We start from the raw sequence: 27,307 nt of genomic DNA, 5'->3' as shown, positions 1-27,307 counted from the left end.
TGGCAGTGGTGGTGCTAAGCCTCAACTCCTAAGCCAAACAGCTACAGTGCGAACTGGGCATTTAAAAACAAAGGGTCCAGGGGAAAAGTATATAAAATGGTCAGCGTGAGTGGACAAAATAAATATTGTAGCGCAAGAAAATTTCAAAATGATTTATCCTTTCCCACAATTTAATTTAATAAAAACTAGATGCATGCAGAGGATATGATTGAAATTTAGAGAATAAGAATTAACTAGCCCCGCTAGTCCGAAATAACAAAGTATAAATAGGGGAAGACAATGGCCATATAAGTGAGCCTCCCATGCTCGGGTACTGATAGCCTTCCAGGCTAAAGTACTCCCATACTTTCGTATATACCCTTACGCCACTAAGTGCGACGAATACGGTACTGAGCTTCAGTGTTACCGCCATAAAGGCAGCAACCAGCGCCACAAAGGCAGACAGGCTTCCGTCATCCCATCACGTCACCACAAAAGCGGACTACATGCTAGCATGATAAATAATCACCCAAAGTATGGCATAAGAAAAACATTCGAAAACTATTAAATCCATAAAGCTTCCCCAAAATCTCCCAATTAAAATCATGAGTACGAATCCCAGCCGTACTCGTAGAATCTCATGATAATACAAATACGTCAACGACGTGTCCCACACGCCCAAATAATATTCTCAAATTCACCCATAAATGAGCGAGAATTAATATATAAATTATATTCCCTCGAAAATCCCATTTTCGAGTACCTTCCAAAACCTCAAAATCAGCGAAAATAAAATATTAAGTATAATTTCGGAAAATAATTCGTCGTAAATTGACATAAATCATAAATTCAAATCCGAGCATAACAAATTTATATCCACAAATTGTGACGGCAAAATAATTAATAAACCATTTATAATCCAAAACCAATTCAACGCTCGAATGAAATATTATGATAATTTAATAAAGTATTTATTTAAGAAAAATAACCGCATGCATCAATTATTTAAAACAAAAGTCAACTCACAATAAACGACTAATCCTGCTGTCGGTCATTATTCTCCTACAATGGGGGCTCCTCTCGTCCTGTACAAAAATAATAATCGTAAACAACTAAACTATTTCCGGGGAAAATTATGTTTAGTCCCTATACTATGACTCTATCGTCGTTTCAGTCCTTAACATTCTAATTTAATCTGAAAAGTCCCTAAACTCACCATGTTGGAAAGTACCTTGGTTGGTCGGAATCACCTTGAACAGCAAAAAGGCCGCTGTGAACAGTGCTAAACTTCAAAGCTTCGATTCGTCCTCCTCGCTTCAATTCGCTTCAAGAGACTTGGAGGGATCCTTCAGCGAGGAATGGGCTTTCCAGAAATCGCGGTGGCTGGAATCGGGAGAAATCGCGGTGGAAGCAAATTGCTACAGTGATCAGTTTTGGCTCTGATCTCTTCTTTTCTGGCCAATCCGCCGTGAACCACCACCACAGGCTTGAGGGGGAGGAGGAGGCGGTCCTAACCACACCTGTGGCACGCTATCAGGTGGCCGGAGGCGGGGAAACGCCGGAAAAACCGAGAGGGTAGGAGAGAGAGAGAGAGAGAAATTTACTGGGGTGGGTTTCCAAAAATGGAAACCTACCACAGTAACTTTCCCTTTTAAAACCAAATTACCATGAACAGTAACTTTAGTTTTTCGGCCATAACTTTCACATACGAACTCCGATTCAAGCATACCACATATGCACGGACTCGGTTTAACGTTGTCTACGACTTTCTTGAAGAAAATTTTCTCAAAAAATGACTCGAACAAAAAGTCAATTTTTCGGTCCACTAAAAGTACTGAAACTTAAACAACAAGTGAAAGAATTTTTCGTTTAACGTCCAATGACTAGTAAACGAGTAAAATTTCAGGTTCGGGTCGTACCAACAATTTTATTAATTTTCTTTTTCTTTTTCTTTAAGTAAAGAACAACTAAGGTGAAAAAAAAGAGGAAAACTAAGAAAACATGGAACACGATCAATCCAATGCACACACATAAGACCAAATTCCCAAAGCAAAACACTCGATCCAAAATACATTACAATGCTTTCAAAGAAACACCTTACAATATTTTTTTTTAACTCTAAATGGTACCTCAAACATTGCACTGCGTTACCATATCTGTTAACTTTTCGTTAAAATTACCTTCGCGACATCACGCGGACCGTATTTTCTAGTGTGGACTAAACATATTGACCCAAAATCTTGGACCCCATATACACGTGAGAAATCCCAAACTATATTCCAATTTGTGGGTTATTTGGGCTTTGACTATAGTGGGTTTCATCAAACTGTTTCAAAAGATGTACTAGAAGCTGTGACTAGTGAAGACTAGTGTTCAAGTAAAACCCTCGGCAAAAACCCTAAACGGTTCTAGACCCTTCCTCACCCTCACTTTTAAATAACCAGAACACACGCTGCTGACTCCCCCAACCATTCCCTCTGCAAGTTTGCACCGTCTTTCTCACTCTCTCTGCTTCGTCTCTCTCACTATGTATCGCCTCGCTTCAAGCCTCGCTTCCAAAGCTCGGTACTTTGCCCCCTTCCTTACTCAATCTCCTCTCTCTTTTGGGTTCTTTTCATTTCTTCCAATTCTACACATTAGTCCTCAGAAAAACGTAATGTACAATCCTTCAATTCAGGGACCCAATTCTTTCTTTCGCCTGAGAAGTTTCATTTCATTGTGCTATATGTTATGGCAGTTGATCTTTTCCAAAGTTTGATTCTTTTTTTGTTTTTGGATTTCAGGGTTGCTAGGAACAGTGCCCAGCAGGTTCGTTTGATTGGTTTGCGTTGAAGGGTGTATTGATTGAAGCGTTACAACGCTTGTTTGTTCTGTTTGAGAAACTCTGTTTTTGATGTGTTGTTTCTTTGTGGTTTCAGATTGGTGGTAGGTTGAGTTGGAGCAGAAACTATGCAGCAAAAGACATTAAATTTGGCGTGGAGGCCCGAGCCCTCATGCTCAATGGTGTCGAAGACCTCGCCGATGCTGTTAAAGTCACAATGGGCCCTAAGGTGTTCTTCCACATTCCACCATTTTGTGCTAATCTTCTATTCATGTGCTGTTAAGTTATCTGTGTTATGTTTTGATCTCGGAAAGGACTGTAGAGTTTATTTTGTTAAGAGTGCTCAACTTGGACTATGATCAAATTCAATCATTTTATACGTTTGTGAATTTGGATCATATCTTTGTTGGATTTGTGGTTTTCGTGAGGCTGACACTATGCTTATGGATCCGGTGACATGGATCTGTTGGTGCATTTTGCGCATACGTGATTGGAAGTTTATTGATTCCTCAATTCTTGTATAAATCTGAAATGAAAGTGGTGAAACCTTCCACCTTTCTAGATATGTGTAAACTTTCCAGTGGTCTTTCAAAGCTTTTTGGTTGGTTATCGGGTGAAGGAAAAGCCTTGAATTTAGTAACTTGTTCTTGTGATTTTTTATTTTTTTTATTTACTGATATGACTCAACTTTTGTTGTTAAAGGGTCGTAATGTGGTTATTGAGCAAAGCTATGGCGCACCCAAAGTAACAAAAGATGGTGTAACAGTTGCAAAAAGTATCGAGTTTAAGGATAAAGTTAAGAATGTCGGAGCTAGCCTTGTAAAACAGGTTGCTAATGCCACAAATGATGTAGCGGGTGATGGTAAGTCCTATCCTCTAACATGGGGTTTTAATCATCTATCCATATACTTTTTAAGCTGAGTGATGCATCCTTAGATTCTACTATTAGCTGGAAAGGGAATTAAGACGTCACTGGTACTGTTAAATTACAACTTCTCAGTGTCTTTGTAGGTACTACTTGTGCTACAATCTTGACAAGAGCTATCTACACTGAAGGATGCAAGTCAGTTGCTGCTGGTATGAACGCCATGGACCTCAGACGTGGTATTAACATGGCAGTTGATTCTGTAGTAACTAACTTGAAGAGCAGAGCCCGAATGATTAGCACTTCTGAAGAGATAGCACAGGTTTGTACCATGTTAATCAATTTTTGGTTCTTCCATATAATCCTTGCTTTGTGATGCATCTAAATTCTTTTGTTCCTGTGGATTAATGCTGATAGGTTGGAACAATATCGGCGAATGGCGAGAGAGAAATCGGTGAATTGATTGCAAAGGCCATGGAGAAGGTTGGCAAGGAAGGAGTAATCACGATCGCTGTAAGTTACATAGTCTACTAGTTTTCAAGTAACTGGCTTCTGGTCTCTATTAAGGCATGCTCGCTCCTAGTGGGGATTGAATTATAGTATTATACCCATGGTATTAAAGGCACACCGGTTAATTTTTACAGGATGGAAAAACATTGTATAACGAGTTGGAAGTTGTTGAGGGCATGAAGCTAGACAGAGGCTACATATCTCCTCATTTCATCACCAACACAAAAAATCAAAAATGTGTAAGTTTGAATCAGCTACTACTATGTTGAAGCTATTACAGAATTATTTTGTTAAACTGCTGGCAAAGTCAGAATGTTATGATGCTAATTAAACTTATTCATGTCCATGTGCTGACAGGAATTGGAAGATCCTTTAGTTCTAATCCATGAGAAGAAAATCTCAAATATTAATGCTGTGATTAAAGTATTGGAGTTGGCTTTGAAGGCAAGCATTTAAATTTGCTTTGATTACATTGGCAAGTTTTTGCTTTGATAAAATTGGTTAACAACTTTCTCTTCGATCATTCAGAGGCAAAAGCCTTTGCTGATTGTCGCAGAAGATGTGGAAAGTGATGCACTTGCAACACTTATATTAAATAAGCTTCGTGCTGGAATCAAGGTTCGTTTCTACTCCTTCAATTATTTAGGTTTGATTTGTCTTCCCATGTGGTGATCTAGTTCCTTATGTTTGGATGTCAGCATTTTCTAATCTAATGGGTGTTGCTACAGGTTTGTGCTATCAAAGCCCCTGGTTTCGGGGAAAATAGGAAATCCAATATGCAGGATCTTGCAGTTCTCACAGGTGGCACTGTAAGTTTCTTTTTTCTTGCTTGGTTTTCTATTTCATAAATACACACTGACCCCATCAATCATATTTTTCTAGAACCATAACTGACTACTTTTACTTTGTTTCTTAGGTTATTACTGAAGAGCTGGGTTTGAACCTTGAGAAAGTAGATCTGGATATGCTTGGAACTTGCAAAAAGGTGAGCAGTGGTATACAAGTTTTTCTATGCTTTGGCAGTCTTAACCATGGCATGCAATTCTATGATGTGGAGAATTTAACCTTGGGTGTAAATATCTACATGTAGAACTGTTACTGATTAAAGGAATTCCCCTTCAATTGTGATATTTTGCTAGTTATGGGTTGCCTTCATTCTCCTATTGATTGGATGAGTGTTTTAGGTCACAATTTCAAAAGATGACACTGTAATTCTTGACGGTGCTGGTGACAAGAAGGAAATTGAGGAAAGATGTGAACAGGTTTGTCTCCTTGTGATATATAAAAACTAAGATATAGTTTTCCTTTTTGTTAATACTTGCAGTCACCTGTCCTTTTGTACTTAACCACTACTCTCCATTGTATTCTGCAAACAGATTCGGTCAGCAATTGAAGCTAGCACTTCTGATTATGACAAAGAGAAGTTACAGGAGAGACTGGCAAAACTTTCTGGTGGTGTTGCTGTGTTGAAGGTCCACTTACTCTCTGATATGTTCTCACTTACATTCTATGTCTAGTAAAGTCCCCACCTCATTTTAACCTTGAACTTCTCACTTACATTCTATGTCTAGTAAAGTCCCCACCTCATTTTAACCTTGAACTCAAAAATGTGATAAAAAAATTGTGCGGCAAGTTTAGTTTCTTCACCTTTTGTTTATTACACATTCTTGGTAAGTGGAATTATGGATAACAATTGGGGTTGAATTTGCCTCTTCTACAGATTGGAGGAGCTAGTGAAGCTGAAGTTAATGAGAAGAAGGATAGGGTTACTGATGCCCTGAATGCCACAAAGGCAGCCGTTGAAGAGGGTATAGTAGCAGGTAATTTATTCATGTGATTTGTGCTCATTTGTTTATCAACTCATCATTATACACGCCAGATAAGGTTTGAAGTATTGCTTTATTGCATAAGGCACTTCTATTTTTCTATCTATTTGTCCTGATATATCTGACTGAACAATCTTACTACTTTCTTCCCTTCGCAGGTGGTGGTGTTGCACTCCTTTATGCAGCTAAAGAGTTGGACAAACTTCCAACTGCTAACTTTGATCAGAAGATTGGAGTTCAGATTATTCAGAATGCTCTGAAGGTTTGTATATTTTGCTTGTCTCTTGAGTTTGACTTCTACGAGTAACTACTTTGAATTACAGTTCATGAGATTTTGCCTAGACCCTAAACCCTATGTATTAACCCACGCAGGCACCTGTCCACACAATTGCTTCTAATGCGGGGGTTGAAGGAGCTGTTGTTGTTGGTAAGCTCTTGGAGCAAGATAACCCTGATCTGGGATATGATGCAGCTAAAGGTAATAGATGTTTCCTCAATGACTAAAATGATGCTGGAAATTGATATCTCCTCGCACTGATTAGGTTGATTTTTCGTTTCATTTTGCTTCGCAGGTGAATATGTTGATATGGTCAAAGCTGGAATAATAGACCCATTGAAAGTAATTAGGACCGCTTTAACGGATGCTGCAAGGTAAGCTGGAGAGCTCCTCAATCCTTTGCTGTTATTGATTAATCAGTATCAGCTCTGATTCTTCATCCACTGATTTTTGTTGGCCTTCCGTGCAGTATTTCATCTTTGCTGACAACTACTGAAGCCGTCGTAGTTGAACTTCCTAGTGACAAGGAGACCCCGGCAATGGGCGGTGGCATGGGTGGCATGGGGGGCATGGATTATTGAGGGCTGCCCCATTCCAAACTCACTATAGAGGCCACAAAACTGGCATGTAAAACTAGCATCAGTATTTAGATTTGTTTGGATCGCGAGTCATGTGAGTTTTTTGGTCGGGATCAGTGTGTAGGTAGATCCTGTAATACAGGACAGAGAAGTTGTTGCCGGGAAGAATTTCAAACTAAATGTACGCATCTAATTCTTTTCAAATAAAAACTTTTCTTCCTCAAATTTGTTTGGGCATCCCAGGTTGGTGAGGATGATCTTTCTTTTTCTGCGGCTTGTTTTTGCATTGTAGCATTTTAAGGGCCACCAAAGTGTTGGATGAGTTTCTTTTCTGGCCTGAATTTCCTGCTACCATCTAAGAGCAACTGCGACATCATCCTAACTTTTCTATTTGTTCCCTAAGAGCATCTCATGTTTTATTTTCAGTAAATTCAATTTAAGTCATGCTCAACAGCCTAAAACAACATTATTCGACGTTAAGTAGGTGAACGGTCATTATATTGCTAAATGAGATTGTTGACATAAAAAATAATAAAAAGAAAAATCACATACTACTGGCTGTTGCAATAGCCAATTTAGATTCAGCAAAGCCTGAAGATGAACATAGTAGGAAAATGAGGAAAACACAGAATTTGAAGAGGGGACATAAGCAATTTATTACTTTCACTCTTCAACTCGGTGCAAATCCATTAGCTTCACTGCAGGAGAACTTTTGTTGGGTACCACGACTTTAATTCTATAAATACAAAATGATATACAAATCTAACTTCCTGTAAAGCAATTAAAAATGTGTAAAATAAACGAGGGCTGCCAAATAAACTTGGTGATAAGGACATTAAAATTCAGTGTCAGCTTCAAGGGTCCAGGACCAGTTCTATGCATCATCTACCTTTTGCGTCGATTTCTCAATGCGGAACAATCTTGACAATACCACTTTCCTTTTGGCTGATCTTTCAAACCAACGCAGCCAAAATGGAACCATTCAATCTTGCACTGTTGGAGGAAAATCTACCATCAGATAATATAGTATACAGTGAGTCTCAAAGGAGATAAAAAAAGGGGAAGATGACATACATTGGGGTTATCGCATGCAACCATATCTCCATAGCTAACTTGGTTACACAAACAGTAGGTTGGCTCATTTGGATCCACTGGTATATCCAAATCCATACCAGTAGGATTTGCAGGTGCAGGGGCAGGTGTAGCTTCTGGTGCTGTTGCTGCTACTGTTGCCTGTTTTCTGCAGAGAACGTACATATCATTAGGTCTCACTGGAGAGACATTAAGCATATCATTCACATGCCCACCAGGCAGGCTATATCATTGCCTTTTCCCCAATAACCCCAGAAAATTTGAAGGAATCAGAAGAAGTAAGAAACAAAAAGAAAATAACATCTCATGAGCCAAGTATGTAATGGAACTAACTACATGAATTTCAGGAGTCCCCTCTGTAAAAAATCCTGATCAAGATTACGTTTATCTCAGCTTCTTTCTTTCTTTGTAGCGAACTACTTGCTTCCTCCTTTTATCTTGCCCTATTCATTTCTGATTACAAGGAACCGTCTCTGTTTTGAATAATTTTTCCCTATCCTTTCAAACTTAGCCTTCACTCTTTTATACATGATGCAACTTATCATGGCGGTATGATAGCACAAATTCATTCAAGAAATGTTAAAAGAGGAAAATCTGGTAGATGCATGGAATCAGAAAATTCAAATAAAAGATCAAGGAAAGGGAAATACTTCTTACGCCCTCCTCTACCACCTTCGCTGCTCCTTCCAGATTTTGCACCACCATCAAGACTTGGAGCAGGCATGGCACTTGCGGCAACACCATCTGAGGCTGAAATAATTATGTCCTTATAAAATTATGAAACCTTTCAGAGGACAAACTGTGTAAAAAACATATACTCAACAACTGTAGTTTGACGTGTAAAAATCAAATACTCAACAAGATGGAAAAGGGATAAAAGTAGAATACCAGGCCGGAGCTCTGCACCAATTTTTTTCAAATATTGATCAAGCTGTTGTATGTGTGTATCAACCTGAACATTAATTACAGATAGAAATTATCAGGGGAAAAAAGACATTAAATAATGATATATTTTGTACAATTACAACAATTTTCAAAAGTTTGAGCAGTTTAATTATTTTCTATTTTCTTTTATAATGTACAGAAAAGCGGACAAGATATCCACAGAGAAAAAACATCTATGTACGCCAGCTAGAACACCAATCATAACAACAGGCCAATTTCTATACACTCATGTTGGGGAGTCTTTCTAATTACGGAACCAAAACACACAGACTTCAACATAAATTAAGAGGTTGCAATTACAGGATTTGAACTTCCTATCCCCACCATGATGCCATGATAACTTCTATTGGTTACTTCCCAAATGAATGGACTATTACAGTGCAAATCCCAGGTTCCTTATAAAAGATTAAAACCTCTGCAGCAGATGCCTTAACAAGAGATCTGGGATAACAATTTTCCATGCAAATTGTACTCGATAAATTGGTTCTATAGAATTAGTGCAGAAAACTAGAAGTGTAACACAGAGAACTAAAAAAAATGAATAAACTTGGAGTTAAATGCATTATCTTGCATGCAGGGGGTGGGGTCCATTTACATTCCCCTTTTCAGCATTCTCCTAATCCCTATATTTTATGTGTTTGAACAGGAGTGCAAGGGTAACCAGTATGGAAAAGGTGTTCCAACCCCTAACAAAAAACTACAAAGAAAGGAGCAAGATCTGGGAACTACTGATACCAAAATAGAAATCCAAAGATCACAAGAATTTAAAAAATTGCAAAACCAACAAGTGCAGCAATTATATGTATAGACAAAGATGGAGATCCACCACATACCAAATCATATGCCCGAACAGCCAGCATGACCTTTTCATCAGCAATCCCAATGCTATGCTTTTGCTCATCAAGTGCTTCATCTGAGAATCTAATAAGTGAACTATCAGGTGTAATATTTCCAGACTTAATCTCGCGCTTTATATCCTCTATTTCTTGTTCGCAACGTTGCTCATTCTGTCTTTGGATATCTGCACAAAAAGATATGAAACAACAGTTTGCATTAGAAACCCACAAAACAGATTGGAGACTAGTTTGAGTTTGCCCACGCATAACTCTTACAGATTTTAAAATTCCCTGTCAACATGAAATTTAATAATACAAGGAAAGGATGGAAATAAAGTCTCCAGTGACTATGTTACTAAAGATATCTCTGACTCTCCCTCTCAGCCATCAAAAAGAAGTAGAAATAGCATCCATACAATGTTAAAAGACGGGTAAAGAATCAAAATTGTAATGCGAAAGGTTTCCAAAAAACACTTCAACCAGAAAAGATATGAAATACACTAAGACCCTTATGTGGTGCACTGAGTGTTTTCTTTTTTTCAATCACATATCTGAAATGTTATGGCTTAGCACCTATAAGTGAAGAACATAATCATTACTAATAGACATCTCCGACCTACTGAATAGACGAAATTAGTGATGATTGCATCTTTCCATCTGTAGCTTAGTTAGATAACCGACTGGTAAATGGTACTCAAATGATATAGTATATAATATTCAATGCACAAAAAGGAAAAATCAATAAAAATACATAACAAGAGGATAATAGCAATTGACAGAGAAAGTCAGCAGAAGCGTACCTTGTAAACTCTTGTCTAGATTACGTAACACTGCATAATGCCTTTGCAGAATATTAGGCAGAGACTCCAGATCTGTGAAAGGGCAAACATTCGATATACAGTCATATTCTGAAGAAACGCAAACACAGGAAAAGAAAATAGAAGTTTCTATGGAGAATGTCTCTTCTGCGTGCATGGTTTTTGCACGTAGCTTGAAAATGCATCATAAGAACTCAAGATTTTGATTTTTAGATTTTTAATACCACAGACAAAGGAAAGCAGCCAATAAGGGGGAACAAGTCAAGCTTTGACAACACAACAGCACAAGCCCTCTATCAAATGCAAACACCAGGAAGTTAAGAGTTTTTCTGCCTAGCAGAGTTACTTGTTTTTCCGTAATCCACTCTTTCTACTTTAACCTTACAAGTACAAGGATTTGATAATGGATGAAGGGTTTGAGATGGGCGGTAAAAGCATTACTTTGGGTTGCTTCGACTGAACGAAAGAACACATAAAAACTCGGTTTTAGGGATGATATTCCGGTATTCATGACAAGTAGTGCTCTTTTCCTTTGATATAGTGTCCTATCACCCAAAGTTCATCTACTCGTTCTCCATAAATTGAATATCCCCAAATTTTTGAATAATGATTTTGTTCCTTGAATTTTGATTACACCACACAAAGTTGAGCTCAGTCCCCTCAATCAATTTACCCAAAGGCATAAACTTGAGACACAAGTGAACTATCTGACACAAACCCAGTACATTTCAATTTCCCAATTGCGTATTAGAATCAAATTATTTCGAGACCCAGAAAAAATTGAATCTGAAAAGCAAAACAATCAATAGTGTAATGAAATTGAGGGAGGGAAAGAGGGCTTACTGGCATGAAATTCTTCGAGGAAGGACATAATTATGAATTGAATGAAACCCTAATACTAACTTCGATTGCTGATTGCAAATTCGTCCCTCTCTGAAAACCCTAATAATTAATTTAATTTTATAAATTTCGGACGCGTACGAGGAGAGAGAGAGAGAGAGAGAGAACACTGCAGTCTAATTTTGGAAAGTTACTAATAGCGGCCGGTATCAACTGCCAACCAACAACAAACCCCATTGGGTGCATTTTTACCATTTTGTTCTTATAACATAAATCTTTTCTCATCAAGCAATTTAAGGGCAATTGTAGGGTTTATTCAAAAATTTAATCATAAGCCTTATTGAGTCAACTAATACTAATATAGGATAAATACTGATGGTACATAGGGTTTGTGACTTTGTAAAGGAACAGGTCCAATTCGGTTTTGGTTGATTTATTCTGATTTGTTTTGAAATTAATTTCAGTTTGAGTTTTAGCTCACATTGTTCATTAAATTTCAGTCATAGATATTTTTAAAATTTTAACTATATATTTATTATATAATAAGAATTGTCTCAATAGAATTCATCTTTTTGGCTGGTACTATCATGAATTCTACACAATTTTTTTTTTTTTTGAAATAATATCATATTGATATATTAATACTCAAGCCAGAAATGAGCATTACATATCCTATCTCTACCATCTATGGGTAGATAAAGAGTTTGTGGTACCCTTCAAAAAAACAAAAGAGTTTGTGGTAATAGCTCAGTGATACATAGATTAGGTCCAATCATTTGACGGTTCCATGCTCATAAAAGGAGCCTATAGACTATTAACTACTGCATAGTAAATAGGCAGAGTAAACAAGACTTGATGACGCTCACTAAAACCTAATTGTATATTATTACTTGTAATGTAATCAAAAAGAAAATCCAATTTTTCTTTCATGGATCCAACTCGGTACTATTTTACATTTTGTATTAAATACGCAATCCCTAACATTTCAATAATATCCCGAGTCATATAATTCCATCAAAAATCTCATTGCAATTGCGAGAGGTAAAGTTGGATGCAATAGCAGGCAACAAGAAAAAGAGTGAATGAGAGAGGTGCCGGTGTCAGGCGGGCAGGCGACAGAACGGTGAGAGATGGTCATTGCTGCTGACAAATTGAGAACTCGATAGATCGTAAACTGATACTGCTAAACTACGACGAGTGGTTTTTTCTTGTTACAATGCACCAAACTGAATATAATCAACCGAACAGAACATCAGAGCACATTGCAGTTATGTCAAAATCCTTTGTGAAAGAGGGATCACAGAGGTCACAAAGATTTGATGAGCAATCGCCATAACTTAAAATTGTCATCTCATGAGCATTCTTACAATCTTTTTCCTCCCGTCCATGGTTCTCATATTACATCCTAATTTTTTTTATTGTCAGACTCAAAAGTACAAATGGAAAAGAGGTGGGAGAGGAGAAAGAATAACTTGAATACAACAAAAAAAGGTTTTATCACATGATTGTCCCACTATGAAATTGATATTTCAGTTTTAACAAACCTATCATAGCAAAACTCAACTCTGCTTGCTTTTTGATGTATACGGTGCCTGTGGGACGATCCCAGAATGCAGATGTACTGCAAGCATCTAATTTTTCTTCTATCCTTTTGAATCAATATGTGCTCTAGGAAGTAGTTGCTCAAAACTTGTATTCCAAACTAAAGCATAAGCTGTTATGAAGTCATTTTTATCTGTATTTGCCGATGGACATGTACCAGAAACTCAACATAGGAGGGGCCATGGGGACTCTGGTCTTCAACCAAATGTGATAAGAAGAATGCTCCTGCAAGCACAAAGAAAACGAAACTTGATCAAACCAATTAATAATAATCTCATTGCATTTCTAATTTAAAAAACTATGTTAACTAATTGGTTGATAGTATCTATTACTTTTTTCTGTCTTTTTCTTCCTTTTTTTGAAATTTTTTTACATGATAGTATCTCAGCCTTGGATCAGACTTAATGGCATTGTATGTGTGTGTCTCTATGGTATACTACATATTTTTGTAGTGAACATCGCATCTGTGTATATATATGCAAGTAAAATCCATATGAAATTATCTGGATTTATCCGATTGAAAATTTTCATGCGGTGAGGCCTTCAAAACAAGAGCAGGGTTTATAAGATGATAAAAAGTATATGCAGCATATTGTTTCCACATGGCACTTCTAATTCAGTATCATTAGAGTTTCGTTTCAGGACGCTCACCTGAAGGATCTCCTTTCTTGCACAATTTCAATCTGCAAGTAAAACAAATTAAAAATTGATTTAGCTGAAAACATCAAATATTAAATTAATTTGGTGCATCACCATTCATTTCTTCCCTGGAAAAAAGAAATAATAAATAGAAATCCTATCAAACTTACCGCAGGTAGGAACATCTCTGGCGGCGTATTTCATTTACCACATCATTCAGCTTCTTTGATAATGAATTATCATACTGCTGCAGCACAAACTGGGGGAACAAACGTTTATGTTAAACAAAGATAAATTGCACAAAAAGAAAAGTGTTCAAAATAACAAATTCTAGCCATGCCCAAAGGTTACAGATACCCAAAATCATTACAATTGAACAGCAAGAAATAGTTAATTGAGCACCTTCCCTATATTTCAGTCACCTAAACAAGCCTCTAGAGTCAAATTTCAAATGAAGGTTACCTGAGTAGGAAGTTCATCAGCAGTGGTGACGCCAAACAACTGTTGTAAAATTCCAGAATCCACCGAGTTCCCAACGTATATTAAACAGTCCTCACCATTCTCAAGAAGATATATTCCATCATCACGAACGTGTTCGCTAGAAAGTGGAATCACCGGAGGAATAAGAGATCCATCACCCTCCTGAAAATTAACAAGAAGCTGACAGTGTTCAATGCATATTTTCAACTAGAAGTCAATTCTTGTTTTTTGTTATGAGCCACAAACTATTGTTAGATGTCAAAGAGAAACATGTTCAAACTATAAGATATGCTCCTTTTTCTCTCCATCCAAACTGACAAAGATAGCCATCAACCAGCACATTCCCCACTATCAACTACATCTTTCTCCTATAATTCTCGCATAATGAATCATCAGATGAAGCTACAGCAACCAAACTCACATTCGCCTCCCTAAACAACCTTACCCAAGTGATCTGAACTTTCAGCAGTACTTCAACACATAACACAACCATGGGGAGATAGGCGAATAAAAAAAAAATGACGCACCTTTTTAGCATCAAGGTCATGGACAGCCACCATCCTGGGATACACCAGTGGAACTGCCAAAGGTACAGACAGGGAGGAAACATGGTTGATCCAGAAAGACCGCTCATCAATTTTTCCATCAGTTCGTAGTCCGGTACTTTTGATTAATGCTGACAAAGGAAAGAATGATAAAATTTATCAAAATAAATAAGCACAAAATGGAAGAAGCTAATCCGTTATCAATGAGAACAGAAAATGCCACCAACAACCAAGAAATGATGAGAATAGTAGCAATCTGTTGGAATTCTAGCGGTCATGCTATCTATCATGTTCAATGGAATTTAAGAGCTAAATCAAGTAATTCGGCCAAAAAAGAAACACTTAACTTGTCTTTCAGAATTAATGTATTATTGAATTTCATAAAAGTTGAAATGAATGATGTAACAAGTCATATGTGGATTTATAAAGGTTCCTTTCTCAAGGATGTAGAGTTCAATGGAAGGTATGTATGTGACACGACAATCAGATAATCATCAATGACATGATAATTGAACCTTTTAAAGCAATGATGACGATTAAAGAAAAGGGAATCTACCCCAAAAAGAAAAAACAGTAACAGAATATAGAAGAGCTCCACGTACTACACATGATATTACTAGCCACAATAGGGTTCAATGGCAGAAAGCAGAACATAATATAGCTTTATACTTGAATATATAATAAGCAAAAAGTGCATTCATATGAGTCAGTATAAGTATATGAGAATTGGCCCCAAAAAAATAGTAAGAAAAGAATATACCAAGGGTGTATAGAGGCAGGAGCTTCAGTGCCTCTGGAAGAATAAGCTGTCCCGAAGATGATACAGTAGCACAGAATTTGCGGTATGAAAGCAGACTATTGATGCAAAGATTTGTCATTTGTTCCCGTACACGCAAGAGGGGACTTGACGTGATTTCATTTGCCGCTAGTTACATAAAAAGAACTCACTATCAGAAATTTTTGATATTATCTTATCGTCAACAAGCACACTAAAAAGTATTAAATCTGCAGTATGCAGCATGTGAATGAAACAAAGGACACATAGGATCTACGTCTGCATTTCAATCTGTCAGACGTGACCGATGAAAAATGGTGTTGAAAATAGTGATTGTCATAAATTAATTCACAATTTTAAGCATTGGGTTTAATTGAGGAAAATAATCACCACATATTGGAAAACAATAACCATAAAGTGGGAAAATATGCATGACAAATGCAACAAAAGTAGAGAGCACTAATGAAAAATAGCATATTTGTACAACCATAAAGTGGGAAAAAATCCATAACAAATGCAACAAAAGTATAGAGAACTAATGAAAAATAGCATATTTGTATACCTTGCTTCATGTAACATGAAAACTGAGTGTCCAAATCAGCAGCGCGAAACAGATTACTTAGCATACTAGTGCATGGCAGAGACAAAGTGGTAACCCGAATTCTCCGTTGGCCATACACAGTCGTGTATAAAACAGCACACTGGATATGAAAAACATAAATATGATTAAACAATGAAACAAAAATTACAACAGACAAGATAACGTCATTTAGGATGACAGATCAGAGAACTCAAAGCTACCTGGAAAGAACATTCTGAGCCATCCTGTAATTTGTCATCATGCTTTAACGTTACCATAATAGTTTTGTCACAGTCAATCTGCAGCATAGAAGGAATTGGTTATTATTCAACATAGTATTTGACCACTGCCACTTTCCCAAGACCAGACCAAGAAAAAAGGGGGGAGGAAGAAAGGAGAGAAATGGAAGCATGAAAACCAGAAAACAGATAATAAGGTAATCAAAATATGGCTTAGCAGTAAGAGCCAGCCTTGTTCTTAGATTGTAAAGAAGAAGAGAGGGGAGAGAAGAACCACAAAAATAAAACAAGGGAGTGATAAAACGAGCTACAGTCAAGCAGTAAGAGCTAGATTTGTTTTCAGTTTGTAAGATCTTGATTTGATGTTACTGTGAGTCAACATCACTAGTGACCAAAGAAAAAGAGACGACAGAGGAGAATGAAAACAGAAAACAGAATAGTTCAATGAGCCATAGTTAAGCAGCAAAACCCAGATTTATTCTCAGTTTGTAAGATCTTCATTAATGTTACTCTGGGTCAACATAATCAGTGGTTGACCGGCATTCTACTTCCATGCAAGATAAATGATGGGTGCCAACCATAATATTAGATGTTGATAATTAGAAGTTTTGTAGAATTGTACAAACCCCAGGTAGGTCGACATCTGTTGGAATGCGTTTGCAAAAGTTTCCAAAGTACTCTTGAACTTGAATACCCTACAATGATGAAAAGAAAATTATATTACAAGAACTTTAAGAACAATAAGCAATCATAATGTAATAGTGTAGATGAGGCTGCAAAATAAAATTACCTGGCTGCATCTTACACGCATCACTGCCTCAAAACCTTGCGGCCTTGTGACATTCCATCTAAGATCATTATATAGCTTTGCAGGATCAGAGAGAGCTGAGAAGGGATAATAATAGTAAACCTGGAAGATTGAGGAAAAACTTGAACGTTAAAATATGAACTGAGCACTAGTGTAAACAAACTATCATTGCAATTCTTAGATGCATTCCAAATCTAATCTTATAGATTAATGATAGAATTAAGTTTTTGAATAAAGAACTATGGAGAAGACTAGAAAATGATGAGAAAATCCTCAATAAGATCACACAGGTAAAATTACAAGATAGGATTTATTAATACCTGCCCTCCGGTTGTTCTGGGGATGACTGAGATAGAAGCAATATCTATGTATGACTGGGTGGTGATAAATAAATCGACGCAAACCTGGAAAGTTTCGTGGAGAAAATTAGTTTGAAAAAGTTATTCTCAACAGTTACCATGACCACTAGAATTCTTGGTCGATATACTTAACCATTGATAATTTAATGATCATTAAGACTTTAAGAGGATAGAAATTACTTAAAGTTTACCTGATATTCAGCAAATTCAATTGCCAATGTCTTCAAAGTTTTGTCCACGGGCTGGAGTAATTTATTGGGCTCCTGAAACGCAGTAGAGTAAGAAAACGTAATTCCAACACTACAAGAACACATATTCTCATCACCATTCAACATCTTTGGGGTAGGTCAAATTTGTTAAGCAATGAGACAACAACATAACTACGGTCCTTATGAGCATCAGATAATCATTTGACATATTCAAACCTACTCGGCGGCATATGATAAAACATATATCCTACCGCCCAAGATGTCAATCTCTTTTGCGATAATTAGAGGATTAATAAATTGCCTCTTTTTTTTTACTGTATATAAGTTGCCCAAAAGCAAGATTTAAAAAATGGCAACAATTCAGTAGAAGCATGCACTAAGAAGAGAATGCTATCTAAGCAACTGTCAAACCAGACAGGGAAAGGAGAAACCAAGTCATGTGATATACTCTAAAAACACAGAGGGCAACAAAAGCAGTACAATAACATAACTGTACCTTCTCAGTTGAAGATATATTAGCTCTTCCTTCAGCCTCTCTAGCTGAAAGCGCTCCAATTCCAGTTGATGGCAACACTGCAGACAGCATATATCATTAGTATGCTCTGAGATGCCAAGAAACCAGATACTCTGAAATATCCTTTTTTGGGAAGGACCCTTTTAATTACAAAAACAATTAACATGAATGGAGCAAGGTGTCCACCTCAACAATAAAATAGGAAATACAAGTTATACACCTAACAAACAAAGATAACAGCAGACCTAACTCCCAGCTACTTTTCTGTCTAATAAGATTACAGCATATATATATCCCTAAATTCATCAAAACCAATGCCCACATCTGTTTCTCTCCGGTTAACAATACAAACCCAGGTAACTTTTGACTGCTCCCCACCACCTAAGCCCTTGAACCATTCTCCCAACATAGCACAACAACCTTGCAAATTACTGAGCTACCATCCATAAATAGCTTTCCCCAAAACTAAAAAGCCAGCGGATAGTGAACAAACACGTGATCAATGTTTTCCCTCCTATCTATACATGATACTCCAGTTAGGAAAGGAACAAACAAATGGAGACCTTCGCAGCATATACCAAGTGCTTAACTTGCATGCAGCAATCCAAAACAACACATTGACCTTAGGTGCAGAGAAGTTAAAATGGCTTTGCAATTGCATACAAATTTGTTTCTCTAGTGACTGTAAATGATGTCAGTCTATAAAAGGTATACAAGATAAAAGCGAGAAAATTATTATATCATAGGTATTACTTGAGAGTCATGGTGAGATATCATAACCTCTAATCATAGAGGAAAAGCTTACTCGCGAACTAGAACATTTAATTTGATATGTATGTTCTGGTTCTGGGTTGTTTATTTGTAACCAACAACAAAAAGGTAACATTATTGAGTCTACTGCCTGAAGTTTTATGCAACTAAAACATTTTTCAAAATTCTTCTTATGACGCTACTAATGTATATGGAACTCTTAACCTTGGATCCTTCAACAGACTTGAATACTTATTATTTTCTTTTGGGTCTCTAAACTAGACGTAACTGCAACCCCAACCACTCGTTTCTTCATTCTTTTCTTGCAATCATCTAGAGATGTGATTATAAAGATATAGCATATAAAGGACGAGCATAAGTAGATTGGAACTTGCCTGACTGAAACACCAAAAGTTTCCCTCCAGTACTCTTTATTGCCAAGAAAGCAGCCTACATAATAAAGGAAATAGTATGAATAATGATGTGTGTGTGTGTGTGTGTGTGTGTGTGTGTGTGTGTATTACATTCACACACTAAGAATTTACACATCTACAAAAACAAATGTGAAATTCGTACAGGTATTCAAATGTAGCTAGACTTGAGGCCACAACAGCAACAAATGCGAAAAAAATGTGTAAGAAGTAAATTTGATTACAAACTTGAAATGCATTTTGCACGTCAAATCAAGGTTAGAAACCTTGCTGCATAAATAAAAAGGACAAGGATCAACGGGTGGACTGGTTGATCAACTGCAGTCAAGCTGCTACTCTATGCTTCTTCTTTTTTTTCCTTTTTTGAGAAATACTGTCTATTCTTTTTTCTTTTCATAAGAAAACTGAATTTCTGTTTGAAGTACTAAATCTATCTATGCACATAAAACAATAAACAAAGCAGAGTTCATGGGTAAGAATTCAAATATCAAAGGCACTGAAGTCACAGCTAAGAGAAACAAGATACAAAAGTCATGAACAAGGAGTTCACAGCTAAAAGAAACAAATTAGATCTCTGAGTTGAATGCAATATTTAAAGTAAATAATACAGTCTCATGCAATATGCATTACGACATTATAGCATACCTTGATTGCTGCACCAAAAGCTGATTCAGCAGTTTTACTATTCTGAAACATAGTTGGAATACTTTCCAGCAATTGCTCCAAATGTTGACGGCACTGAAAATCCACAAGATAATTTAGTTTAATAAGAGGCATGCAAAATTTTAATAATTATGATGACAGATGAACTCATAAATGCCTTTTTTTTTCAAATCACTGCTTCATAACCCATGCACAACTTCTCAACTTTTCTATACATTTCAGAAAGGAGATGATAATAGCTGCTATGGATTGACAGATTGACTCATAAATGCTTGTTGTTTAGGGAAATAGCTGGTAACCTCGGAAAGCTGAACAACTACATCAGTCTCTAGAGGAGTGTAAACATCTTGTACATCAGGAACAATAAGCATCAAAGGCTGCAAAAAAATTTGAAAGTCACAATTCATAATCAGTGTCAAACCTTTCCAGAATAATTATGGGCCAAAAAGGAATTGAAAGCCATCCAAGGATACACAAATAAAAAAAATTAACAAAAATTAAAAAAATAAAAAAACCCTCCTCCCCCTTCACTATTATATATAGTCTAGCGTCTAGCTTTCAGCGATTAGCAGAAGCTATCCCACCATTCCTCAACCCTAACTAGAAATGCAATCTTAGATCAATATACCTAGAACTTATCATCAATTTTTTATAGGGGTGAGAGAAAAGAAGACACCTTGCATCCTATCAAAAAGTCTTCAATTTTTATAGAGCTGTTTGTGTGTGTGTGTGCAGATAGACGTTTAATCACAAATTAATTAGATCTTTCCCAAGAGTTAAACCCTGACCTGGCTCAAACAAAAATATCAAGTAGAATCCTCATCTAATGAAGTCATGAGATTGCAAAAGAGTGCATGCTCTTAGTATTCATATATTTGACTTTAAATAGAAAGAAGTACAACTTATGCTAACCTGCTGCAGTGCACGTTTCAAATTGTAAAAATGGATTGTCGAGTCAAATGTTGCTATCCCCACCCTTGTCCGAGGACCTTCCTGCAACAATAAATAGATCAACATAATTTGTCTATAATTCTTATTGCAGTTGGTAATTATTGTAAAACCAATGACTATTCAGCTTTCAGGAAAATGAAACAATAAATCATACTCTCATAAAGACAAACCCCTACACATGATGTTCAAAAACAGAGTAATATAGGCTTTGAAAGTAATTTGGAATAAATCAATCAGGTTTCCGTATCAAAACATTCCAGCATTCCTGCTAACTTAAATTGTTTTGATTTAGGGTTTGTTTTCAGGGCTTCTGGGTTTTGGAGTTTGGTGATTCTCATACTGGCTGATGGACTGCTCGTAAATTTCACTAGTAAAGTATATACAATCACAATCTATGCCTACTTTGGTCATATGGTCAGCCACATAAATTCTCAAAATTGAATGAAAAAAGAAAAAAAAAATCTATAGCTAATCCTCCAAATTTGTGCTTATCTACTGCATCCTCCTGTCAACCTAAATGCCATTAAACAAACATGGAAACAGCAAAATTGAGAAATCCAAGACCAAGATGAACTACTGATGAGAACATCTACAGTACAAAGACTAAATGTTCACGGACATTAAGTTCTTTCCAAATAATCTATTTAATTATTCGAGACTGTTAAGTGGGAAAAACAAATTATAAATAAACAATACAGAGGACAATTTTCGTTGAATTCCAAGCTACAGTGTCAAACCCTTGCTTCAAAACTTAATATTGCATGCAGGCAGAAGAACTCACAGGAAGATCAGCAATAACTTGATTGATTGCACTGCAAGCTGCAGCAGTTGCACCAGTTTGAATGGCATTCATGGATACATCGATAAGGAAGAAGTACACAGCTGGCATGGGATCACGCACCTAACATTATTATAGCCAATAAGAAGAAAATGAGGTGATCAAGAGAATATATATGAGTACGACAAAGTTACAACTCCAGTGAAGGTAAGTAAAAGTGTTTATTTTGTTCAAGAGGCTTTTGGAAAAAGAACCATCAAATGATAAAAACAAACTCTTCCAATAGGGTTCAAAGACAGTTTACAACAACGGATAATGTCAACAAGTAACAGAGAATACTAGCACACTTACATGCAAAACCATATATTCATTCCTTCTATTTCCTTGTTAAGTAAGAGAATCTTGTTGCAAAATAAATTCGGAAAACGATATTTGGGAATAAACTTTCAATGCTAATGCAATTTTCTAGACACTCTAGGGACCAAAAAGCATTTTAACATTACGCCTACAATAATTTGAAGTAGTAGGTCTCTTGGCCAAGATACACATATTACATAGGAAATATGTTCTCTTGCCAGATATATAGCATGTTATATTGCCAAGTTGAGAATCTTGCACACACTTCGCACCAACAGTTCACATCTCAATGGTCCTGATTAAGAGTATAGCATGTCCCCATCTTGTCTGCCAAAACCTTCTTGGAAAATGGGAGACAGTGAAGGGGAGGGAGGGAGGAGGAAGCAAGGTTTTGAGGGCTATAAAAATTCCTAAAGTAAATATGCATATGAGTCCGTCAATACATTGACGAGGCACCCGAGATGCTGGAAACCTCTTGTTTTTCTTTAGTAAGAAAAATGATGCATATTATTATACTGGTAAGGGAATATCATAATCAGACTTCAACAAGAATTGCAGATATTATTAATCAACCAACCATGTATTCTTTTGAGGCAACAAATTCAACTGTTCCCCTACATAGCTCAGGCCGATCATCAGCATCTCTACGTCTGCCATCTGGACCTAGATTGCAGTGGTAGTCGCGGGGAGTCTCATCAGTAAATCCTGCACAAGAAATGGCATACATTGTAAGCTCACCATTTTAGAAACTTATACACATAAACACTCTACAATATAACTTAATTCACAGTCCAAACTAATGAGCTTCAAGATGTCAAGCAGAAAAGAAGGAATTGTAAGTTACATACTCCCAAGAATATACAACTGGCACCACATAAACCTCATTAAGGCTATAAAACATTTATAGTCATTGCTTAAAAAGATAGCGGTTACTGTATACAATATAAGAAGTTCAATAACTTTTTAAGCCAATTAAAATAATTCACGTACCAACAAAAAAAAAAGAGTAAGAACAAAACAAGACAAAGCAACAATGTCGTACCACACCATAAACAGAAAGAACAGATCACATAAACATACACAAGTGCAGAAAAATATCTTACTCACCACACAAATTGCAGATGAATTGCCTGCCCTGGTCTATGAACCTCATGAAAGGATTTATGTAGCCTTTGCAACGAGAACATCGAACAGGGCCACTTTCACCAAAATCTACAACCTGTAACGAAAAGGTTCAGTACAAAAATTATAGCCGGATACATCTTTTGATTGCTATATCTTTAAGTGCAAATTAAGTTTTCGAGTTTCATCTAATATATTAATTAAGAGAAATTTGACTTTATTATGAAAGTGAACCTAGGGTTTCTTATGGAAAGAAAAATTATATAGCATGTTCCCATGCAAAGTAAATATGGTTTTAATGCTAACAGGTAGGATTCTATTGTCGTATTTATTCTTTGTGTCGGATCTTTTTCAGGAAAAAAAAATGTTTCTTGGTAAACTACTCACCTACGCTGAAACGTACCTAACTTACTTTTTTTTCTTATCAAATATCAAGTACCTGACTCACTTTCTTCTAATAAAGTCTTTGTTTATATGATGTAACAAATAAACGTTAAAAAAAATTCAAATTTGAAAATATATTAATTAACAAATTCGTTTTGAGGAGTAAGGAACAAATACAGCAACTATGGTATCTAAAATAAACAGTAGTGCTATGTGCAGGAAAAAAAGAATTTATGAAGTACTTGGATTGGTTCCTCAGATGGATGAGGAAGGGCAAAAGGTTCAACCAACAAAGCTAACGGCATCCCTGATGTTGTCAAAAGATCAGCAGTGCATGGTATCTGGTATAGAGACAACACAATAACATTAATAAAAAATAAATAAATAAAATTGCTCCTTTAAAAGTGAGATCTGAAAGTGTTTTACAAACAGATCAGCCCATCCATAAAAGCTAACCCAACCTGATTGATGGTGCACCTCATGTAACGTGGACTGCAATTCCCAGTGTCTCTGACGATATAATCACTTGTAGCAGGCTTCAAAATAAAAAAGAATCAGAAGAAAGATATACTCACTTGTAGCAGGCTTGAAGATAATAAAAGAATCAGAATAAAGATAGTGACTGGCAATAACCAGCCTTTTAGCTCTCTACAATTTACTTTGCAGCATGAACTTTTGCAACAAATGGAAGTGAAACTATACTTTAGTACAAACTGGAGGCTGAAGTGAGTATAAAAGTAATGTAGCATCATGAAATACAGCTAAAGCATATATTGAAATCAACTAATAGTTTTCTTCAAGTTAATGAATGAATAAATACCGGAGGTGGATTTGCTTGATTGGCCTGACGAGTTTCATGCAGAAGTACTGAAGAACTTGGTCCAGGCCGAGGAATTTGATTGGGATCAATCTTTGATGACCCAGCCATAGGAGTTCCAGTTTGACCAACAGCCGATGAGATGGTAGTCATGGACTGATTTGGCAGTGGTTGTGGTGGCATTCCATACATTCTAGGTGGTTGAGCCGAGCCAGGAAATTGTGGAGGTGGAGAAGAGCCAGGAAATTGTGGGGGTGGAGCAGAGCCAGGAAATTGTGGAGGTGGAGCAGACCCAGGAAATTGTGGAGGTTGAGCCACCTAATGATGTTCAAATATTTCAGACTCCCATAAGAAATGAATTCAAAGGTCCATCAATTTTACCCATTAAAATGATTATTGTCCACCACTTGGCTTTATTGATCAAAAGAAGAATTATATTTACAAAGATATCTACTGTTAGCACTTGTACTCTAGTATATAGAAGCAGTGGAAACCTTATACCCTATATGGTAACTTTCATGTTTTAATAGTGGAAGTATGCTTATTTCAGGAAATACTATTTATAACTTAAAGTTGTAAGATGCAAAGTAATGCTTTAGCATGTGGCATCATAATATTGTTGCTAGTATATTAAGAAATTTAGAAGAGCCGATATGATGCTTTTGTATTGTAGTACATGATGCTTGTGTATTAATAGATGCTTTCGCTGAAACTTGAGAGCATGCACTAGTAAGAGTGTGTTTCTCTTGAAGAGAGGGTGGAGGTCTGTGCTGACAAGCTTTGAGTTTGTACATAGTGAGAACTAGGTGCACTGCTAAGCTCACAAACCAATTGCCACTTGTTGTATATAACAGTATACACGTTAGCTACAAAGTGCACTTCTGGAACGGAAACAGATATTTTAAATAATACTTAGGTTCACATAGTCCCTTCAAATGATTTTGTGGCAGAAGTCAAACTATCTACTTTCAGATATCTTATATTTAAATATCTGGTTTCGCATATCTGATCTTACATTTGAATATTTACATACCTTAGGTGTTGTTTAAAATAGGACATCTACCTTAACTTTATACATTATATACCCGCTTCATGTTAATGTTGTCAGTCAACTAACAACTAAGCAACATTATGATATTTGGTATATCAATAATTAGTAAAACAAAAAACAACAACAAGAAAAGAAATACAAGTGAAAATATATCACTCACCTGCCCTTGTTGCATTGGCCATGACTGTGGGCTATAAGGAGAACCAGGAGGAGGAGGCCGCATGCCTTGAGGACCTGATGAAAATGGCGGCGCTTGTTGGGCAGTAGATCCTGGTGGAGCACCGACTGCTGAACCACCGAGCACCGAATGCATGGTTGGAGCACGAGGAGGAGCCACTGAAGTTGGTGAAGATCCAACAGGTGGTTGAGGTAAATTTCCAGTTGGAGGAAAACGAGGTCCACCTGGCACAGCCCCAGAACCAAAGACCGGTGGCCCATTACTCATTCTACCCGGTGCGCCCATAGGGGGCACAGCCTGACCACTAGCGAACGGCCCAGGACCAGGGCGAGGACCTGATGAAGGCGGTGGTGGCGTTGGACCACTTGGCAAACCCGTTGTCTGGAAAGGACTGGAAGCTGGCGCAGAAGTAGGAGCTACCCCAGGAGGAAAAGCCCCAGGAGGCGGTCTAGACCCAAACGGTGAAGACTGGCCAACAGGTGGGCCAGTAGGTCTTACTGCGGCGGTGCCAGGGGGTAATGTTGCTTGTGGACGGGGTGCTGCAGGTCTCGCCGGGGGAGGGCCAGGCCGAGAATAAGGCGCAGAAGCACCAGGTGCCCCCGGGGGAGGCGGTGATGACTGGAAGGGCGGCGGTTGGCCAAAAGGGGATGATGATGATGATGGTCTAGGAGCAGAATTGGGCATGGGAGGAGGCTGCTGGCGATTAAGATTCAAATTCTGCATGTTACCGGATAACGAATCGGGGTTTCTCTGAGCATTGTTAGGGTTGTAATTTGGGGGTGGTGCCCCTGGTGGAGTGTTACTGTTATTGGGCCTAGGTGCCCCTGGAGGAGGCACAAAAGCTGCCATTAAAACCCAACAAATTTCAACGACCCAGATCCCCTAATCCTCAACTTTAGCCAATTCAACAACCACAAATCGAAATCTACAAACAGCAAAAACAACAGAATTGAACAAGAAATTCAGAAACTCATAATCACTGAATCAAAAAATACAAAAAAAATCGAAACTTTGCATTAGATCACTCTTCTGCTTGGTCTCAGATGACCTCAGAATCAACTCAAAGAGCAATTACGATTCAAGAAACTGAGAATTTCCCAACAGTCTGCTGGTGATCGAATTCAACAGCAAAATCTTTGAAGAAAAAGCAATGAAATTTTCAAGATCTAACATTAAAGAAGATGTGGGTTGCGATCAGTAAACCTGGTAGTGAAGGTGGTGGTGGGTTGGTGCTTCTGTGCTTCGATTCAGAGACTCGAGAGGTTTTCTGAGAGAAAAAAACGAGTCTTGGTGAAAGTAAAACGGACCAAAGTGAATGCGGAGACATATAAGACATGAAACTCTTTCCATAATAATCCCATGCCCATGTGCATTGGACCCCCGTTATTTCCTTTCTTTCTTTTTTAGTAAATAAACAATTTTTTTTCACCAAAAAACAAATTCAATTTTTGTAAAAAGAGTTCATAATTTTTTGAAGAAATTCTATTTACACATTACTTGGAAAACTTTACTTCTACCGTTTCAAAAAAAAATAAAATAAAAACTTTACTTCCACAAGTAGAAAGGCACAAAACGTGTGGAGGTTTCATCTCTTCCTAATCAAAATTGCAAGCAACGATGATCACGATCGTGTGTTAGAGAATCGATAATAATATATGTTTCTATGTTCCAAAAGTTATGATCTTTAG

The 27,307-nt window shown here is 37.1% G+C and overlaps 3 protein-coding genes across 4 annotated transcripts; 1 reads left to right on the top strand and 2 right to left on the bottom strand.

Annotated features, from left to right (window-relative positions):
- The first annotated feature begins 2,388 nt into the window (after positions 1–2,388).
- Positions 2,389–7,081, top strand: LOC133709072 (chaperonin CPN60-2, mitochondrial). Its single transcript, XM_062134677.1, has 18 exons — positions 2,389–2,544; positions 2,763–2,787; positions 2,898–3,029; positions 3,503–3,662; positions 3,812–3,987; positions 4,083–4,178; positions 4,310–4,414; positions 4,533–4,619; positions 4,704–4,793; positions 4,904–4,984; positions 5,092–5,160; positions 5,360–5,437; positions 5,552–5,647; positions 5,896–5,995; positions 6,160–6,263; positions 6,374–6,479; positions 6,574–6,652; positions 6,748–7,081. Exons 1-18 carry the CDS (start codon positions 2,507–2,509, stop codon positions 6,857–6,859), a joined length of 1,734 nt encoding a protein of 577 aa, XP_061990661.1. The 5' UTR covers positions 2,389–2,506; the 3' UTR covers positions 6,860–7,081.
- Positions 7,082–7,430: 349 nt separating this feature from the next.
- Positions 7,431–11,612, bottom strand: LOC133709625 (PHD finger protein ING1). Of its 2 annotated transcripts, none has more exons than XM_062135424.1 (7): positions 11,391–11,612; positions 10,530–10,601; positions 9,727–9,914; positions 8,837–8,900; positions 8,599–8,692; positions 7,931–8,096; positions 7,431–7,849 (listed from the first exon to the last, which is right to left on the bottom strand). In XM_062135424.1, exons 1-7 carry the CDS (start codon positions 11,416–11,418, stop codon positions 7,742–7,744), a joined length of 720 nt encoding a protein of 239 aa, XP_061991408.1. In that variant the 5' UTR covers positions 11,419–11,612; the 3' UTR covers positions 7,431–7,741. The 2 variants fall into 2 exon arrangements, with proteins under 2 accessions (XP_061991408.1, XP_061991407.1); XM_062135423.1 differs by having other exon boundaries at positions 8,599–8,698; positions 11,391–11,609.
- Positions 11,613–12,702: 1,090 nt separating this feature from the next.
- On the bottom strand, positions 12,703–26,982 carry LOC133707900 (protein transport protein SEC24 C-like). The gene is made up of 25 exons (XM_062133359.1): positions 26,823–26,982; positions 25,602–26,544; positions 24,394–24,708; positions 24,035–24,109; positions 23,816–23,914; positions 23,175–23,286; positions 22,645–22,772; positions 21,714–21,833; positions 20,894–20,974; positions 20,281–20,358; positions 19,964–20,056; positions 19,283–19,337; positions 18,120–18,196; positions 17,606–17,677; positions 17,376–17,459; positions 17,038–17,157; positions 16,874–16,942; positions 16,230–16,307; positions 15,991–16,129; positions 15,414–15,578; positions 14,636–14,784; positions 14,091–14,270; positions 13,799–13,887; positions 13,641–13,672; positions 12,703–13,214 (listed from the first exon to the last, which is right to left on the bottom strand). The coding sequence occupies exons 2-25, from the start codon at positions 26,466–26,468 to the stop codon at positions 13,105–13,107; spliced, it is 3,387 nt and encodes a 1,128-aa protein (XP_061989343.1). The 5' UTR covers positions 26,469–26,544; positions 26,823–26,982; the 3' UTR covers positions 12,703–13,104.
- Positions 26,983–27,307: the final 325 nt, after the last annotated feature.

The sequence above is a fragment of the Rosa rugosa genome, chromosome 5 (assembly GCF_958449725.1).
Source record: "Rosa rugosa chromosome 5, drRosRugo1.1, whole genome shotgun sequence".
Lineage (NCBI taxonomy): Eukaryota > Viridiplantae > Streptophyta > Magnoliopsida > Rosales > Rosaceae > Rosa > Rosa rugosa.
The sequence above is the reverse complement of the archived record's forward strand: the minus strand, read 5'-3'. Positions and strand labels throughout refer to the sequence as shown.